Source organism: Melospiza georgiana, chromosome 1 (assembly GCF_028018845.1).
Source record: "Melospiza georgiana isolate bMelGeo1 chromosome 1, bMelGeo1.pri, whole genome shotgun sequence".
Classification (NCBI taxonomy): domain Eukaryota; kingdom Metazoa; phylum Chordata; class Aves; order Passeriformes; family Passerellidae; genus Melospiza; species Melospiza georgiana.
This window is the reverse complement of record NC_080430.1, coordinates 89894625-89915422: the sequence shown is the minus strand read 5'-3', so window position 1 is coordinate 89915422 and position 20798 is coordinate 89894625. Positions and strand designations below refer to the sequence as shown.

General features: G+C 38.6%; 1 protein-coding gene across 1 annotated transcript in view; it reads left to right on the top strand.

The window, feature by feature from the left end:
* The window catches only part of MOCOS (molybdenum cofactor sulfurase), a 206811-nt gene that overhangs the window by 163348 nt on the left and 22665 nt on the right, over window positions 1-20798 (top strand). The window contains exons 7-9 of the mRNA XM_058031943.1: window positions 8645-8761; window positions 11404-11844; window positions 18679-18841. Of these exons, the coding sequence (XP_057887926.1) occupies window positions 8645-8761; window positions 11404-11844; window positions 18679-18841 (721 nt within the window). The remainder of the gene's footprint in view (window positions 1-8644; window positions 8762-11403; window positions 11845-18678; window positions 18842-20798) is intronic.

Below are 20798 nucleotides of genomic sequence, written 5' to 3'. Positions count from 1 at the left end.
CTGTGGTTTGAGATGCAGAGGGAGAAAAATATATCTTAGAATTGTATGGTCATCTTTACTTAAACTTTTCTTATCAGAGGCAATTTGTTCTGGGACTTCATTAAAGCAAGAAACAATCAACCACACCATAATTACACTCTCAGAGATGGCAGCAATTTTTTACATTTTACATGCAGTACAACGTTCACTACTGCAAAATATTTCCAAGTATTTAAACTCAATTTTTCTCACTGCAGAATGACTCCATTATTACATGTATTGGGCAAAGAAAGAGACACCAGTTTGGGCAGAAAAGCAGTAATAGAGGATTTCAGAAATCCAAGACAGGGGAAGAATTGGACCAGAAGCATGAAGCAGTGTTGTATGGGTGAGGTGTGACAAGGGAAGAGACAGAGCAGTGTATGTAGAACTTATTCCATCTGCTTGTATTTGGACAGGTCTGCAAACAAAAGTAACACAGGACAAAGTGGTGTGAGGCAGGATGGGAAATGCACAAAAAAGTAGCTGCTCTAGGTAAACATCATGGTGATAGCCAGTTCTGGAAGTGCTTTCATACTGTAAGTACACTGCTTTGGTTTCACAACATTCTCTTTTAAAGCTTCCTGTTCCTTTAGTAATATCTTAAGGAATTGTTCAGCTGGACTTAGATTAGTAACCAGGACCTGGCAACAGCCAGGAGAAATGCCCTCCCTCTGTTATAGGTTTTCAGTGTCACCTTGAGGGATTCAATGCCTTATCTTCCCAATTTACACTCACCTCACAGGAGTGGAGAGAAAATATGTTAAATACTGTCAAATCTTCAGATACCAAGTGGCGGATGCATTTGTATATACACACAGCTGGTTCAATACATATTCATATCACTGCTTGTCGTTACCTGATAAAAGGGACCAGGCAATACCTGAAGTGGGTTGAGTTCTTAAAGTAATTGCTGTTTGTGTCTTAGACAATATTTTTAGTTTTACTGGAAGATCATCTCGAGCCCACTGTACACATGGTGTACAGAATTAGAGCAATGGCAACACGTGAATTACAGGAGTGAGAAAAAAAATGGGCTAGAGCATTTCCCAAGCACAGGAAGTTGATACCAAATCATTTGGATCAGACTGACCAGAGCCTGGTACTACTTACCAGTACTTGGCTGGAAATTCATACCACATCCCTGCAGCAGAAAGTGGACAATGAGTAGGGAAACCTCCTACTACATTTAACCTATTTGTAATAAATCTTCACAGAAAGTTATTAATCAAGACATTTTTGTTGCTCGTTATATTTAGTCTTTTTAGCATTTTTTCCCCATCTATTTCTTTTTACTTCCATGTAAAACAATCATTCAGTTTTGTAAGTGCAGCATTTTTTCATCTGGGCCACAGATAATGGAAATCCAGCAATTTTTAATTCCAACTAAGAATGGCTTTGCAGAAATGGTCATATGACTCTGAGCTAGTTACACTAATGCTTTTAGAAGCATAACCACTCATTATATTAATTTTGATGACTCAGGGAAAGAAAAATGTTCTCTAACTTGCTTAATGGGGTTTTTGGCCATCTTCCCAACAGCTACCTAAAAATTGCTGAGTTGATTACTCACTATTGATTTTAGCTATGGATTTAGCTATTGATTTCAGGAAGCCAGGAATGGCAGATGGACCTGCACAATAGAATGCAAACAAGATTATAAGGACAAAAAGATTGTTGTGAAGATTTCTGTTGAACATATACTGATTTCCTTGGTTCCAATTAGTTTCCAATTGTGTTGTGGATGTCTTGGACCAGGAAGATAGCAGCAATGCAGTAAACCACACTGACGTGTCAATAAATGGCACCTTGTTTCTTCAAACTGGCAAGAAATCATTACAATCTGGATCTTTGCTTTTGTGATATGGCACTGGGTGCTCAAAGACAACCCTTGCAAAAAGGAGCTCACAATATAGGAGGCAGCTTCATTGATCTAGGTCTGAACATAGTCATAATAGTTGATCACTGACTGAACATAAGGAGGTGCTGTACTTCAGAGGCTCAATGTGAGAAATGCAAATCTGTTTAGTAGGTAATGAAACTCTCTTCCTGCTGAGGTAGTAGTGGCAGAGTACAGGCTGAGTTCTTTCTGTTTTATCTCATTGCAGGGGGACAAAGACACATGTGAGTTAGTGTGCCTGAAATTGCCTACTATTAAACTGCACATCAGAGCTGAGAAAGGTTAGAATACCTCATGAAAGACTAGACTGAAGGTGTTGTCTGACACTGTTTCTCTGGAGTGTCCTTGCACGTTGCTAAGGAAACGAAAAGAGATAAAAGAAAGATGCTCATAGTTGTTCAGATGAAAGAATCCAAGATGAATGAGGGAGGCTAAACATTTTCTGTTTGGTAACAGGGCCAAACTGTGACTCTAAACTACAGACCTTGTCACATGGGAGAAATGTGGAAAAAACCCACATGGTACCAGGAAAAGAACTGCACTTTTGAGAGCTTACACTGGATTCCCTTGTCCTTGATCTCGGTAAAAGCACATCAGCTGCCTTTGAATGCATGCAGTGTCTAGTTTCAGTCCACCATCTGAAGCCTTTCAAGACAAAAAGAGACTGGCCCCACCTTCTCTGTTACTCTGCTTCCTTGTTTGCATCTTCCTGCCCCCACATCCCTCTTCCCCACCCCACCACTGTATAGGATCCTGTGACCTTAACTAAAGTAATATGGGAATTTGACCCCACAACCTCCCTATGTTCTATTATCCCGTTTTCAGGGGTTAAATACAGACAGAAGAGGATTTAAGAGCCTTAAAATAAATAGGAAATGGTGGAGATTTTGACTGTGACGTGAATTAAACCTATGTCACTGGACTTTCAGTAGCATGCACTGCACATTTTTATTCCTAGGCATTGTTTCCACTTGTAGATGTCTGCTACATTCCCCTTTATCCCTCTTGATATTAGTTATAGCTTAGTCTTCTGTGTAGTTTTCCTCTGGCTTCAACATTTCTGACTAGCAGCAATTTGACTGAAAGCCTTTAGCCTACAAAATACCTGGGGATGCTCAATGGGATGGAGAGATACAGATGTTTTTCTATGGCTCACAAGAGGATGCTTTGTTGAAGTCAGTTATGAAGCCACTGAGGGCTTGAGTTCCTTTGCTTTGCTTTCTTCCTGAAATCTATCCTTTCCCTGATATCATTTTAGTGAACTAGGTTTTCATTGTCAGTGAATGCAGTTTGAACTGGAGGGGAAAAAAAACCCCAAAAAAACCAGAAGAGAAGGTGTCATTGGTTGGAGAGACCTGTGGTCATTAAGGCACCAAATCAAAAAAAGAAAACCAAGATGTTTAGCTTACTCATCAGTCTGTTGTGTTTCAAATAGCTGGATTCAAATTCACTTACATAATCAGCAGGAAAGAAAAAAAAAAAAGTTGAAAAAAATGTTAGGTCATCCATTAACAGGACTGTGTTTCATTGTTTCATTTCGTTTTTATAGCCACCCTATCCCCAAGAAATCTTCTAGATTCTGGTTGTCAGAAATGTAAAATTATTGTTACTCCTTTATGCATGAAGAACCTGCAGTTCACTATGTGTATGCCATCTCCTAAGTGAGAATTCCTGCAGAGTGACAAACCACATATTTTGAATTATGTCAATATTTCCAGCTTGCTTCTCTCCCATGCAATCTTACCTGCTATTTGACTGTCTTTAAAACTAGCTAAGAAAATTATCACATCGTCTGTAAAGTTCCTGATAAGACAGCATTTATACTGAACAAGTATATTCAGGACACTGAACTTGACAATATTAATACATTTCAATATCTCTGTCTAATACTTCACTGCCTTCTACCAAAGGGATTTTGGTCAAAATGATGAATGGATGAAGACTAAGAAGAGATATACGTCCTCTCTTTGGTTAATTTAAACCACTGTCAACAACTAGAGAGGCAAAAAGGAGAGGATGAGATTACTCAATACTGAGAGAATCTGCCCACATAGAAATTATTTCTCTGAGATGGAAAAAAAATGCCTTTGTTGTAGAAAACTATGCAGTTTAAACAGTTAATGATACTGTAACTCAAGTAAAATTCCTCCTTCTCCCCCCTACCCCCACACTAAATGGTTTGGAAACAAGTGCTGATTTTTTTTTCCTTCTGACCTACTTCTTATTAAATTGCATTTAACAAGATTAAGTATGCATTTGCATCAGCAACAGCGTTTCACAGTCAAATGCTGGATGACAGAAAGAGCTAGCTTACTTTCTCTCCAATTCCATGCCATGAATCAGTGAATTAATTTACCAGTGAATGTGGAGAACAGCATCTTGAAGCCTGTTTTATAACCAGCCATCAGTGGTATGCAATGAAATTCTTGTAATGAGCAAATCCATCAGACAGACAAACTGCTCTGGTCTGGGCATTGGCATTGTAGAAAGCAGAATGAGAAGTCCTAATCCCAATTCCTGAAGGACAGTACTTACCAGTATTGAATTATATGATTTTTTTTTCAGAACACTTCATGACATGTTATAAAAAGTTCCTTTATTCATGTGAATAATTCTTGTGATAACTTACACAAATAAGTACTTGCTTGAATAACAACTACAGAACTGCATCCTATGGGAATGACTTCAGCAGGGGTTTATAAAGCATTCATCATTCTTGGTGAAAGTGTTAGACTTAGTTGATTAGGAATAATGCACAATTATGTGCTATTTGTAAATCTTTACTCTCATTTAGCATTTACATACCTACAACGAGTATCATTCTCGGACTTATTGGAATGAAACTGATGCCAAAGAAAAACTTCCAGCTTTCACTCAGTGCCTCAGAAGCCCTGAAGTGAATTGTTGGCAGAGTCAGTCATTTAGCAAACACGGAGAAGTCACCAGTGCATTGTGACAGGAAATGGGAAAGCAGAACAGACCAGAATCTTATTTCTTCTCAGAGCTTTCCAGCTGATGAGTATCAACTGAAATACCAGATTTCCAAGAGGGGACTGCTGTAGGGCAATGCATTAAACTGAAAGCTCTCCACTTCAATATTTTTTATATTTTAAAAAAAACTGTATTTATCAGACAGAGCACTCTGAAAAAAAACCCAAATTGATCAATCTGGGAACACTAAAGAAAAGCTCATTAATGGAAAAAATTTAACTGTTTTAAAAAATTGGTTTAGGCAAACTTCCTTTACGTATCTTTGTTAAATTTGAAGACCGTGACTTGGAAGTGTGAAAATCACATTTTGCTTGTCAAAAATCAAGACAATGTGACATCAGAAGTGTTGGGGTGTGAAGAAGTCTGCAGGGCCAGGCCCACAGTAAAGAGCTTCAAAAAAAGTAATGAATGCCAAGGGGCTCTGAGAGACAGAAGGGACTCCAAGATAGCATGACGGCTTGATTACCATGTCCTCATTGACTGAAATCAGTAAAATGCTGCAAGATTTCTGCATTTGTTTTGCAGTTTAATTGTAGTCTTTAATCTCTTAAAAACCAAGGCACAATAATTCCAAGTATCAGATCCAGGGAATCACCAAAACTGACAATCCAAGTACATGAGGCTGTGTACTTACCATTAGTACCATTCATGCTTCTGTGCCTTCATTGATGAATTCATTCCTGGCTCCCAAAAGTCACCCTCTGCTGTTACAGACAGAGCTGCAAGTGACATTCTATATTTCATAACCCTGAGTTCAATATCCATTATTGCTCCTTATGGCAATTTTAAAGATTTGTTTTATTTAAGGAAGCTTTTCTTCATCAAAATAACTGTAACAGATGTTTTATGTTCTATTTGTTTTGCTATGTGATAGCACTGCAGAGAGAGATTAAATTAACTCCCCAAGTAGTGTATTTCTAGGGTGAAAATAAATGAGAAGAAATCAAAACATATGTCCAAGGGAAAACCAAGCATCTATTCAAGGGACAGATATTTTTGCAGTGCTGACTTTACTGGTTCTTTACATGGTGCCATTGTTTCCAGTGAAAAGTGTGCAACACATTCCCATGATCTGTGCACTTTATCACATTGGTGATCATGAACTTCAGTTAATACTAAAGCTATTCATAACTTACCTTTTTTCTCCTGAATCACAATTCCTATATTCCTCTAATGATCATGCTTTTATGTCTCAGTAATCCTGGTCCAGTGTACAGATTGATATATACTACAACTAAAGTATCATTGTAGGTAAGGATTGGATTGCATGGCTTAAGTGAAATTGCTGTTCATTAAAGAACAATAATAATTCATTTGACAAAATGTTAAAAAAATTAAAGATCCTGTTTGGAATTCCTTGAAGATGTGTCATGGAAACTGTATTGTACTACGTACATTTTGATTGACAAGGCTGCCCCAGGAACATTCCTTTTAAAAAGTATGAATAGTAAAAAGATTCTGTATTTTGAGGGGTTTTGTATACTGATAAATAAGCCCAAACACTGCACAATTTCAGCAGTGAAGTATGTCATGATTTTTGCCTTGCTTGTCATGATTAACAGAATGACAGATCCGCCCACAAGTCACTAGCACCATGACAAACCCATGCTATGGCAGAATGACAACTTTTCTCATCTAAATTAAAAAAGACATCAAGAAAATGTCACTGTTCCCATATTGAAGTCTTCTGACAAAACAAAGCTAGCGACACCACAACAGTCTCTCTCAACAGATGCCTCTTACTAAAACTTCAATTTGAGAAAAATGCTTTAAACACAAGATATTCTCCAAGGCATTAATCATCAATAGGGATCTTGGGGCTGACTGTATTCTCTACTTTCCAGGTCTGTATATATGGAGTTATTTTGATTATGTCTGTGTTGGAAATTCAAACAATTTTGAACTGAACTAGTGGCACAGAACACATTGAAATGTGAACTTGAGAACTTGTATGCTATAGCAATGTAGAATTTTTTTGTATACAGCACATTTTTGTGCAGAGACCCTTATGTCCCACATATGAAAAAAACCCCAATAACTCTTAACTGCTTTTAGCAGAGTTAAATACTATTTAGGTTGAATTATTTCAGCATGGAGTAAGTTCTAACAGAAGGCTTGGGTTTTCTAGCCACTGACATAGTGACTTTAAAGGTCCTTGGTGCACACAGTGAAACTCAGAGATATCAGAAGATAGAAGATTGACATATCAAGACAGAAAATAGACTGAATTATACCAGTAAGTGTTTGGTATGTGTGCTGGGCCATTGTTCTGTACAGAGGGAATTTATGTTAAAAATAATAAAAGCCAGTAGAGATTTAGCCAGCTACAAAAGCTGGGTTGAAGATTTGTACTGTTACCTCAGATGAAGCATGATCTCACAGTTAGGGAAGTGGTTAGTGTGAGTTGGTTGACGCTCCCTTTCCTGCCCCTTTAGGCTGAGCTGTTGCTGTGCATCCAGCTGAGCCTGAGCTTCCTGCATGGAGGATTCTGACCCTGGTACAGCAGAGTCCCCTGAGTCTGCAGCGTGGTCATTGGCAGGGCTCTCAGCTCTCCTTTTCAATAAAAGGAGCAAAAGGGGTTAATGCAAGTTGTGCAAGGTTGTTTGGGGAGTCTGTGGTAGAGGTGGGGGTCAGATTTCATTCATTTATTTGCTGTCCTTTCTTGCAGTCCTGACCAGGAATGCTCATCATTTTTCATCAAAGAAATAGCTGGTGGTAGCTCAGCTAATCTTATCAGCTGCTGCTCTTGCTTTTTGAGATCAATATAAAGCATTTCCAGGTTTTTGCAGTGAGGTTCCATGGTTTCTTAGCTGTGCTAAGAGGATCCCTGTAGTGTTTCTTAGGTGTGCTCTGAAACCCTGACAATCTGTATCCCTTGCAGTCCTGTCCTCCCAGTGCATGCATATATATGTCTCCATATGGGGCACATATGAGCACATTCTTCTGTTGTCTTTGCACATCATTTTCATTCCTTCCCATAATTTATTCATGCCAGTTTGTCATCAAGTATGTTATTTCTGCCCATTCATTATTCAGTGGATGATAAAGTAATGGTGTAATACCAAACAGCATGAGGAAGAAATGCACCAGGGACTTGGGAGATTGGGGGTTGTATGTACAAAACTCAATGAGACATTCCAGTTCATTCCCTGTCCTGGCAAATGTTACTGCTTACTGAGGGGATGATCCTTCCAGCAGTTGTGTGCCAAAATCCCATAGATGCCATCAGTTTCTGTAATAAGAACTTGCAGTTTCGGATCCTTGAAGCACAAGGCTTTCTTTAGCTGCCTGAAAAGGTGCCCCAGGCTTCTCTTCAGTCTCTTCAGAGGCAGTTGCAGGTAGTGGCTCTGTCAAGACACCGAGTAACACCTGGCTGCAGGTCTGTAATTAGCAGCACTGATGTGAATAAACCTGTTCGCAGCTTTAAAATTCAGCAGATGTACTGGCATTCATAGGCTCAGGACCTAGTTGACCTGATTGTGTGTGGTTTTTGTGGAGTAGTTGCTCAATGCTAAGGTAAACATCTCTGCTCCTACCACTGCTTTCTTCTGGCTGAAGTAACAAAGTTGAAAAATGCAAAATTTGTATGGGAATGGTAAAAGCTGCAGTACGTTGTTAATTGTTTAGACAAATAATTTACTTCCATGGATTTCTACCTTTAAAACACTGTATCTTGTTGACCACAACTTTAAAATGTCTATTTTTCATTCTTCTCCTGTGTCTTCTGCTGGGAAGGTGGACAGCATGGCGAGTCTCCACAACATACACGTTCGCACAGGCTGCTTCTGTAACACTGGAGCCTGCCAGATGCATCTGGGCATAAGCAATGAGGACATCCAAAGGAACCTGCAGGTTAGTCTCTGAATGTGGTTAGAAGTTAAGACCTAAAGTGCATCACATTCCATGGTTTTGAGTCTCTGTGACTTTAAAAATGAAGTTAAATTTGACTTGGTTTTTTAAGCATTCAACTGCTTTGCCTTGTTAAGGAACTAATGATTGAAACTCGGCTCATTGAAATGAGGTATTGAAACAAAATCATTTGATGGTTGCAGAGAAGTATGTGTTGCTTGTTATTATTTCATTGGAGAATAGAAAACCAATTGTTTGGTTTTGGAATTGCATGATATCAAGACTTCCAGCAGAATAGAATTTCCTGGACAACTTCTCTCATGTTTTTCTTTAAGTATCCTAATTAATTATTGTACATACTAATCCTCAAGAATTGTAGACCTGTTGCTGTTGGATGTTACAATTTAAAATACATACACAAATTGGACAGGAAACAGTAAAGGCAAATATGCAGTTAATCTCAGAGAATGAAGCAAATTTAGATGAAATCTACTTAGATTAAGGTGTGTTAGAATTTTAGAATATGAATGTAAAGATTGTTTTCAAGATTACTAATGTTTTCCATAAGCTGTCATTAAAAGATGTATAGCAGGATGTATTACACTGAAGTGGAGGAGGCTTCCTGTCTGCATATTTGTCAGAGTTTGAAATTGCAGTAAATTAATTCAGAACAATCAAAAACTTTATTAATGGTGTTCTTTCAAAGGTAAAAAAAAAAATCTAATGGCTATAATGATATTATAGCTCCCAGAGACATATTGATAATTTTGCAAGCACATTTACATGCAGGACTGATAGCACCAGCTCTTAAAGGCTTCTGCAGCTCTTTAATACCTTCCTTGGGCAAATGGTGCTTTCACTTGCATTGGAAGTGCTCTCCTCTGAGGAAACAAAAAACAGTCTACCCTTTTGTTGAAGTGAAAAATGCCAAATAACCAGCTGCAATGCTCCTGGATCTCCTTATACAAGGAGGATTTTGCTAAGGAGTGAGTGACTTCTTTTAGGTCTGTGTCATTTAAATGGGGATAGGCCAAAGTTAAATTTGTGGAGAGACACTTAATCACCAAAGGTTGTATAATGAGGTGGTACAGTTACACAGTCATTATTTGGGGACATTCCATTCCCATCAGTGCTTTGAGAAGGATCAGGATGAGTTACTGACAACATTCCTGTGTAGAGGGAGGCATCTTTTATCACATTATTTGCACATATACTTCAGTTTCGTCTTTTCCCAGGGTGCTGGCTGTATTCTTCCTTCCCTGATGAAGTTGTACATGATAAAATGCCTGTGAGGGAGGACTTTCTGTCTTCAAGTGTCCCTGGAGAAGTGTGGTTAGTTTTCTTAGAATGTTATGTAGGAGCTCGCTTACTTATTTGCACAGTAGGAACTTCTCGGTCAATCAAGCAATACCTGGCAGAAGGGTTGCAGAGGGGTATATTAACAGATGCAACCTAATTTTGAAAATATTGCTTCTGCTCTGTTGTCAAGGATAAAAACTACTTCACACTGCATTAAAATATTTACTATTGTGTTGCATGCTTTGACATAATGTAGGGATTTTATTTCTCCTTGCTTAAATGGCATCTGTGTTCACTGTCCTGTGACATTTCTTGCTTAAACAAACAGACCTCATGTAAATAAACTATTCAATTGTCCATTTTTAATATGACAGAAATGTGTAAATAAATTAAATTCTGAGAGAAAATACCCAACAGCTACTGCACTTAGGGAATAGGATGCTGAGTTTGAACTAAATCTTAAGTCCATTGGTGACCTACTATTAAGTGGATGAACAAAGGGGGACTCTAGCTTGCAGCACTCAATGACTCACTTAAAGAATGAGAAACTTTTGCCCTTAAGGGAGATATTTCCATAAAATCTTGTCTGAGAGACCTATCAGATGGGTATCAACATGGAGGTCACTATAGGATATTCAAACAAATTTTCAGCAAGATTTTTTCAAGTGGAAACTTGTGCTCTTCAAAGGAGGAGGTGTTGGAGGGAAGACTAGTTCTCTTTATCCTAAAATCAATATGTTGACTGGATCAGCAAGACAGATTTGTTGGATATTCCTATGTCACTTAGGATGTCTGAGCTCTAGATTCAAGTCTCTGCTTTGCTGCTATGCCAAATGAGTTAGTTCTCTCCTGTTTGGACTATTAAACACAAGCCATGATAAAGCCACTGGTATAAAATGGTGCTTCTCTGACTAGTGAATATCAAGAAAACTTCCCCCAAAAAAATCAACCATCTCATGGTTTATTTTCTTATCTGAACGTAACATCACAGTTTGAGTCCCAGTGAACTATGCAGGTGAGACTGGAGTATCCCTGGAGATTGTCTGAGCTGACCATCATGGGACACACAACCTTTAAGGGATTCTTTATATGTTTTTGGGAAGTTTCTCTTCCCCTAGAATAGAATAGGACAAGCAGCTCAAAATTATCTTCATAGTCTAAGTAAATCATAAGATGATTGAGGGTATTTTCTTCATTTTCTCTTTGTATTGATGAGTTAACCTTCTATTTTTTATAACAGTTTTTCAGGTTAGAATTAAGAGACTCATTAATAACTGGGTAAAATTAGAGAGAAATAAAGCAAAGTATCATGACAGCTCTCTGGTTTTCTTCCTATTTCAAACTAGGCTGGCCATGTCTGTGGAGATAACATAGACCTACTTGATGGACGTCCCACTGGTTCTGTGAGAATATCCTTTGGCTACATGTCTTCTTTTGAAGATGCACAGACTTTTTTGAATTTCATCATAGCCACCAGACTCTCCAACTCGGATGCTGAGATTCCTCTCCAGTCTGTTACGAAGCTGCCGACAGAGTCTGTTCCAGATGACCACCTTTCTTTTAACAAGGCAGATAAATTGTCTCCAATTCTGCAAATCCCTGACAGAGAACTCAGGAATATTCCGTCTGAGGCAGAGACAACTGGCAGCTGGCCACCAGAGCCTGAGGCAGAAAGCATGAGGGCAGCTGTTTCTGAGACTGCAGTGCCAACGTGTAGAAAAGGTGGCAAGCCCATCACTGTTGCCAAAATTTACCTCTACCCAATCAAATCCTGCTCTGCGTTTGAGGTATGTACTTTGAACCATTTGGAAGTACTTGTGCAGCTCAGCCTTGTGTTTTTCATCAGACCCATGTGTATGAGATACTAGGAAGCAGGGTGTGGGTACCCATGTTTCCTTTTTTCCAGGTTCTGGGATCAAGTCCCACATGTTAGGCTACCTTGAAGGATTTTGGATTAGGCTGAGGTTACAGGGGAGGGTTAAATGTGTCTTCTGCTCTCCCCTCCCCCACAATAGGCAAATCTGCACTTAATGTGACTTGAAGAAAATAGTTGGATTTGCAAAACTTGACTAAATTATAATCAAATAATTAGTATGCTTTTACAGAATGACATGTGATGGACTTGTAGGCATTGAAGGGTAGGCAGCAATTGAGAAGTAACTTGATTAACATGTTATAATTGAGAGGCGGCTGATTTACATTACAAAGAAATGTTATCATTAAAAATACATTTGCAACAGAAATATGACATTTAAGTGTTGCTGTGCTATTTGAAAGTTCACTCTTTGAAGATTTTAATTGCTTTTTTACCAAGTTAATAATATCATCACCTTAGGTGTGACTTTTTTTTTTTTTTTAATAATGCATGATGAAATAGGTGTATGGCCCACACATGACCTAGGATGTCACTCTGCTTAGTACCATACTGGGAAGTGATTTAATGAATGTCAATAATGGTATAACTTTCCCTACGAAAACTTACTGGTGTAGGTCAGTGTCTCACATTTGAGAGAAAATTGGGGTCAAATCCAGTAACGAATCTCCTGAATTTCAAACAGGGCTTCTCAGCTGATTTGATCATGTTTTGGTTTTTTTTTCTTTCTCAGTGCAGAGGGGTTGGGCAATTAAACACTATTAAATGATCAACCAAACATCTGTATTTTTAAATTTGGGTTGGCTTATGATGTCTTTAATTCAGAGACACAATCCTGAGCATCAAATGGGACCTGAACAAACAATTTCCACCCCTTATTAACCTCCCACTAGATCAAACTGTTTAGAAAATCAAATTAATTGCCCATTTCATGTGAAAATTTTTTAACCTTTGTTGAAGTGTTGCAGTTTTCATAGCTGTATTAGAGAAGCCCAGTATGGAAGCTGCTGAAATATGTTGGCAGTACTCATGCACCTGTGGGGTTAAGTTCTGTTTTTGACATGCAGGCTGGTGTTGTGAGATATATGCCACAACATTCAGCACCAGGAAGGCTTTGAAGTGATTGTGCCCAGGAGCAGGTAAGACATACCTCAGCATGAAAAACAGTTTATGTTTCTCCACAAGCTGAGCCAGATTTCTCCTCTTCAAGCTCTGTGAGGGGAAACAGCTTTAGGTGATAAATTTGCAGGAACCTGGTACTCCCCCGCAGACAGGACTGCAGTTCTCTATGGAGGGGGGAAACCCCCATGCCTCATGCATAGTGCTTGTGCCAGGCAGGAGTTAATGAGCCCAGAGTGAAAACAGGACTCAACTCAGCTTCCACCTCTACAGCTCAGCACTGTTCTGTAAGGAGTGAGAGATGGATACCTGCTTAGTCATTTTAGCATAAAGTAGGCATCTGCAGTAGGAGAAATAAATCTTCCTAGATATTTCTGTTTCTTTTCATTGACTGCAAGAGGAATCCAAGGCAACTTTGATTATGCAGCTAGCACTAGCTGATCTGAATAATTTAAAAACAGATATAAAAACTGCAACTACATAATGAGGTTTAATTTTGCATGTCTAGAGTAATTTTTGAAGTCTGTTTTGATTTTTTTATGACAAAGCCTCAGCCACAATAAAGGCCTGTAATCTAAGCACTGTCGGAGCCTGTATTACCGAAGAGTTACAGAAAATTAAATAAATAGATTATTTAGTGTATGGTATTGGAAGGGACTGGAATTTGACTATAAAGAGCATTTAGCTTTTCTTCTCCTCTACTTAAACAGTATTTTTTGTGCATTTCCACATGATTTCCATGTGGTTTATATAACGTACCTGAGTGCATGCAAAAGGGCAGTAGAAATCGACCTAACAACTGGGAATTTGATGTTATGCACTGGGAAAGGGCTTTCACTGCATTGGGGGAGCAGGCCAGGAGTTGAAGTCAAAAGAGTATTTTGATTTTGATGGGGTTTTTATATTGAAGTAAATCCCTGCAAAAAATATGTTTGCTTTTGTGACTTTTCCTGTCCACCAGATATTCTTCTTGGTTTTTCTTCCTAAAAGTCTGACTGGCACTTCTAGACCTGTCATACATTTAAAAGCAGCCTGTGAAAGATCTGCCAGTCTCACTGTCTGCCTATAGAAGAGATAAAAATACCATCTTACAGACCCCCATTTGTAAAAGGAACTTTAAAGCTCAATTATCCCATTCTAAATCACAAAGTGGCTTAGTCTCCTCCCAATGAGAAAGAGTAGAATAGAAAGTAATGGCTGCCAGGACCCAGACCCTGCAGAGTGCACGAACTTCCAATATGTATCTATATACATATGTTTTTATATGTCATTACTGCAGCTTCAGCCTGTATCACCTTGAAACAGGAAAACAATGTATGTCACATGCACTGGAGTGTGAAGCAAGACATGCTAAAGAAACCTTACCACAATTAAATGGAATCAAGTCCTGGAAATAGTTTTGCTTTCTAAAATATTGATTATACCAGAATCTCTAGGCTTTATCTTGAAAAGACTGAATCTATTCTTTTGCTATTTGTTTAGTGGGTTTTTTTTCATAGACTTCACACTTAACATTTTATTATCTCCTTACTTCAGGAAATGCATAAACTTCTGAAGTAATTCTAAAGTAATCATGTAGCCTTAGTCATTGATTGGAATCCAAGAATTGCGAATCATCTGAAATAGCTTTAGATGCTTTGTAGTTGCTGGAAATGTAGAGCAGTATTTTCCCAATTAAAACCTTGATCTCCATGTTTATCAGTTATAGGGTAACTCAGTTAGGTGATGTGAAAAGGTAGAAGTGGTTCAAATGCTGAGCTGTAGTAAATTCATTCACCTTCCAATACTTTGATACTTGAGATCAGAAGCTCATGGATTTGTGGGTTCAAGTGGAAGCGTCCTGCTGGTATGGGAGGTCAGACCTTTAGCATGTGCTGTAACTAGGGCTTATTGTAACTACATGATTACTTGAGTTTTCCTAAAATAATGTGTGCAGTGGAAAATTCCAGATAACTGTGAGCAGGACTCAGCCCATCTGCCACTGAAATCTGCCCACAGAGTTGCTGGTTGCAGGATAGATGATTAGAGGCAGGAGGACAGACTTGAGGAGGATGTGAGTGCGAACTCACAGCTGTTTGATCTCCTCTTTAGAGTCACATAATCTCCTCCTCTCCTAAACTCTGATTTCTCTGTTCTATTCTAAGTGGTTTAGTATGAGAGGTTCTTGACCTCCAGAGAAAATGAGAGTGCAGAGTGCTTTGGCAGCTGGGAGGATGAAACTTGGCATGAAGATTGTCAGCTCGCTGCAGGTCAGGTGGTTTCTGCAGAATTGTATGGAGTGTTCCTGGCCATTGTTATCTCATGGATTTTGTACACATGGTGCGGGAAGCAGAGGGCAGAGTTTTCTAGCTCAGCTTCTCAAATTTGGGTTTTTTTCCTACAATTATTTTATTAAATAGAGAAAAGCAGAGGAGTTGTGACCTCTATCCCAGGCCACTTTATTTTTTCCAGCATAAAAATGTGTTTTAAACATGCATTTTTAAACAGGAACATCTCTCATGTTGATGACTTTTGCATAATTATATAATGCAATGTGCCCAGTGAAAGAGGTTAGGAATTTAAACTAATAACTAATTAATAACTTTATTATTCTTACAGTAGATTTCAGAGTATAAAAAATTGCATCTCAACAGAGAAGACGAACTAGCTTTTAATTTAAAATACAATGCAAGTTCCTAGTGGTCAGTGGATAAATTATATGTAAGACCATTAATTTTTTTAAACTTAGATAATTTAAAGCCTTTTCAGTGATTCCTTTAATGTGTTCAAAAACTTTGTTGGCCTTCATGATGACATTACTGTGAACTATGGGAGAAGTGCAACACAAAATATTTTACAGAAAAATCTGAAATAAAGAAAAAACCAAACAACACCACACGTTTTTATCCACACGTGGATATTTTCATTTTGTGATAGGAAAAGATGGACTAAAGCAGATGGGAGAGTACCAAGTACTGGCTGTATTATGCAATGATCCTTATGACAGGTAGAGGAGACCATACATTGAATGATCCTGGGATGCAGAATCACCTGCCATGCTTGGAATGGTGTGTGCTGGTATCCATCAGTAAAACCATGCACTCCCTACTTTCCTTCTGTCCTCTCATTTTAATTTGTCCCAGTAGCCAGAGATGGCCAGGCAACTTCAGGGAATCACATTACAGGCTATACAACGCACTACTGCTCACTGCCACGTATGCTAACCTGCTCTGTTTTACTTTTTTTAACAATCCCTTCAGCCCCTGAGAAATGAGGGCAGGATGTGCTCTGAACAGGCCTAAGTGCTGAGAGAAGAAATGAATGTGTTCTTCCTTGCTCATCTCCAGTGTCAATATTAGCAGCAAAAAAGCTCTGGCTGTTCAGAGCTGTCTGGGACTCTCCATCTGATGCAGCCACAGTTATTTTGTTATTGCAACTTCCTTTGCCAGCAACATGTGCAATACAGTGAGCTGAAAAGTGGAGAGGAAGCTGGGCACCTGACAGTGCACAGAGAATATCCATCACAGGGCAGGGACTCACTGCAGGGCACAGTGTGTGACTCTCACCACAATGGCAAATACCCAGAGGAAGAGGGAAAAATGGGTTGAGGACCTGTAGTCATGGACTGCATCACATTTGTGGTTTGAGTGTAGCATGGTGTTAGTTGCCATTATTTTGGACCTGTCAGAAATATCTTGAGTGGAAGGTGTTGATTATTTCCAAATATCTGCTAGTTAGCTAGGCTTATCCTTTAATGCCTGTCAGCATGCAAGAACTTCCTGAAGCTCTGATTAAAGAGAAGATTTATTTTCCTCATAAAGCCTCTTGCCTTCAGTGAAGGGTAAGCAAACGCTTAAGCTACTTCCTGAATAAGATTGCTGTCCTGAAGTGGAACCAAAACAACTGAATGTTGCAATAGGGAACTGAGAAACTTTGTGGTCTTCTTCTGTTTTTCTGCTTTTTTAGTTTATTCTGCTCTCTATATCAATCAAATCCTGTAGAGATCTGTTGGATTCATGGGAGGATGTATTACCAATTAATGATCTTCTTTTTTGGAAGGGACATTTGTTAGCAGGAAATTCTTGCAGCTCTCAGATGATCACCAGCTGTTCAAATGCATTTTGTAGTCTAATTATACAGGATAACCAAAAATGCTGTCTCTCCAAAGAATAATTTCCACTAAGAACAAAAGTGTATTCTTCAGCTGATATTGCAGTGTTTGGGCTGATTCCTCTCCTAAAAAAGACAGGGCAATGGTTCACATAGCTGAGGTGCTGACAGTTTGAGGTACTTGGATAATGTGATTTCAGATGACATTGTCAGACCTAAAATTTCTCTTATCACAGAATTTTCATTCACAGTTGCATAAAAGAATGGCAAATAATATTATAAATCAAGGGGGTTGATAGAACATACTTCTTCTCCTAATTTTTATTTTTCTATTTTCTGTGTTCAGTATAGTTGACTGCGCTGTGGTGACATTGTTTTTATTTCAGTTTTGATGCTTTAAGTTTTCAGTTCTCCCATGCCTGCCCTTAGCTTTCTATAGTCAGGCAGTCAGTGTCAAACTGCTGCTGCAGGCTTCTATAAAAACAGGACAAGTTTATATGAGATATTTTAGGTTCTGTCAAGTTTTGGGTTGATCACATGATAAACAAAAATATGATTTTTAATTAATCTAACTAGTGCCTCCAGACATGCTGTTCTTCATGGCATCAGGCTGTGTTTGACATATCTTTTTCTCAATAGGGTTTTGCTGAAGTCTTTTGTTGGCAAATTCATGTGAGATGTGCTCAGCTTTTCTATAAGAATTCATCAAAGTTCAGCTGTAAACTTTTCTCCCCATTCAACTGTGACTAGAAAGCATACGTGAGCTGAAGAATATGTTGGTGGCCAGCTTTATATTACAAGAATGGTATTAATATTTTAACATTCTGGAGAAGAAAGCAGATATTAATGTCACCCAAAGGCATTACTAAAATTGCTCTCTTTTTGGATTTCAAGATTACCATCTGTGTAGCATCAGAAACAGATGTTCTTTTCACCAGAAAAATGTATGTGAAAGCAAGGACAATATTCTTGTATGGGCTATTCAATGTAAAGGCTGTTATAGACATAATGGAACAACAGATAGCAAAGAAGACAATGTGTTTTGTTGTAAGGGAATTTAAAGAAACTATTATTCTCCCAGCAAAAGCAAAAGCTTCAGTGGCAGAGATTTTCTCAAATGGATTAATTGGTAAAGTGGTCCCATTTTATGAAAAACAATTTTTTTCAGAATTTTAAATTTCACCGTTTTCCTGCTTTCCGTTTGTTTGGTTTTGCCTCAATTCATAAAATACCCATAAAATTTCTGTGCTTTGTAAGTTAAATGAAAATTTCTGGAGGAATGGGTCCTAAAAATGGATGAGTTATAAAATTGAAGACAGTTTTCAGAGTGTTTCGTGGACTGTTTATTTTTATAGCTCTGTTAAACTGTATGATAATATGTAAAACTTTCAGTAATTTGATTTTTTTTGTCAGCATTGTGCAGTGATATCTTTATCTTTGATGAATGGATTCTTTTCCTTCTCTTTTCCTTTCAGCATGAATCTATTAATGCAGCAAACATTTTTTTAAACCCTTGTACCCCCTCCTAATGCTTTCCCAGGTTACAGAATGGCCAGTAGGAAACCAGGGTTTGCTGTATGACCGCAACTGGATGGTTGTAAACCAGAATGGAGTCTGCATGACTCAGAAGCAGGAGCCAAGGTTGTGTCTTGTGAACCCTTCAATTGATCTGAAGCAAAAAATTATGGTCATTCAGGCAGAAGGTTGGTAAACAATATCCTTCCCTTGCCTTCTTTATTAGTGTTGGATTTCTAGGCAGGGACACCTGCATGCTCCCACCAAACTACTGAATGCTGTGCATGCTTACTTGTGACTTCAGGGACAAGTTCTGTGCCAGCTGAGGGCAATGAAGCCCAACCTGTTAGATGCAGCCCTGGGGGGCTTCCTAATTTATTGTTGGGCAGGCAGAGAGTAGACAGTGACTCCCTATGTGCAATCACTAAGTGAATGCTCCAGGATGGAGAAAGGAACAGGCAGGTATGGAAATTTACTGACTGGTGTCTCTCCACAGCATGAAGTCCCATAGCCTGAAGGGATTGTTAATCCTGCAAAGGTAAAGGAATAGGAGTCTTAACATTAAACAACTTGGACAAAAACCTTCCCATTTTGGATCTCTCTTCCTCCTTCCAGCTGTGGGATTAGAGGGGTAAAGTCTTCAGTGGAAATTAGTATGAATTAAAATAAGGACCAGACATTATTTAACTCAATTAAATACTTGCACTAGCAGGCAAATATTTTATGATGTTTGAGCTTCCTGTGAATTATCAAAATCCTTTTTATTCACTGCTGAAGAGAAAAAAAATGAAAAAATATGTAAAGGGTTACAGAAAGCCCTTTACTACTCAGGGGTGAAAATTATTTATTTTCATAACAGTGTAATTGCCTCTGAACACTGGAACAGGTTTGAATTGACAGAAGTCATTACTAATGCTGAGCTTGCTTGTGTCTGAATGGTGTTCATCATTTCCCTGGGGTCCCACATTTACTCAGCCCATAATGTCTTAACCACTAGTAATACATGTGCCCACATTTTCAGCAGCCAGAGCAAAACAAGGGAACCTATCTTCAGATTTTTCACCCTTTTTTAGAAAGCCATATGAGAGGATCTGTAACCACAGTCTCCTTTCTGTGTGTAAATTAGGGTTGCTGTCATCTCCAACTGTCTGAGCACTCTCCATAGAATTAAGTCTGATCTGTTGATTCTTTTTCTCTGAAATAGATTTCTCAAATGTACATTTTGATACTTCAACTAATTTTCTATTTGCTATTTTCTGTTTCCAATCCCAAACACAAACTAGTCTCTTCTTAGGGATCTCAGACTTGCTCACTGACACATACACTGCTGCTTTCCTCTCTTTCCTTGGCACTATTTCCTTGAAAATCTATCATTAATTCATTTCAATTCTACATGGAGCACCTTGCACCTCAAATTTCTGTAGTAGACTTGCACAGACCGCCTTCTCCCACAACTTTTAAATTATCGAGTGCTTCAAACTAATTATTTCTAGAGATTTGTTTCCTTACCACCTTACCATCTCACTTCCTTTCTGACCATTCTGAGTCTGTTCTTCATTTTTTTTTCCTTGCTAGCACTCGTTCAGACAAGTGCCTACCCATTAGTATGTTCACCTGTCAATAACACCTGTCGGTAACACCTGTCATACTTCAGGGAGTCAGGAGGAAGTTTTCCCAGACAAAAATGACAGTCAAGGCACGCATTTCACACTGAGATTTACAGTCTCTTGCCACAGTTAGTGCTGGGGTGAAATTTGCCTTTAAATTCTACATTTTGCTGTGTGTCTTTTTTGGAATTTTCACTGTCATTTGCCTTTCCTTCCTATGAAAGTGAGAACCATTTCCCCACAAAAGTGATTGTCCAAGTCCATCGATCATTTTTCTACCCAAAAGTAATTGATCAGTGTGCTCTAATGGCAATGTCATTGCCATTTATTTACAGCCTGCTTTGGTACAGCCAGTGTGTAAGAATGGAGTCATTTTATTCTTTGTATAATGACTCCAGCTACCAAAGTCCCAGCCCATGAAGTGATCTGGGGCCTCTTTTCTAGTAGTCCTGCTGGTTGGTCTTGCAATCTGTGGCATTTTTAAAGTTCTTGACAGTGAGATAATGGGAGTCTTTTCCTTGGGGAGTCTATTCCAGAG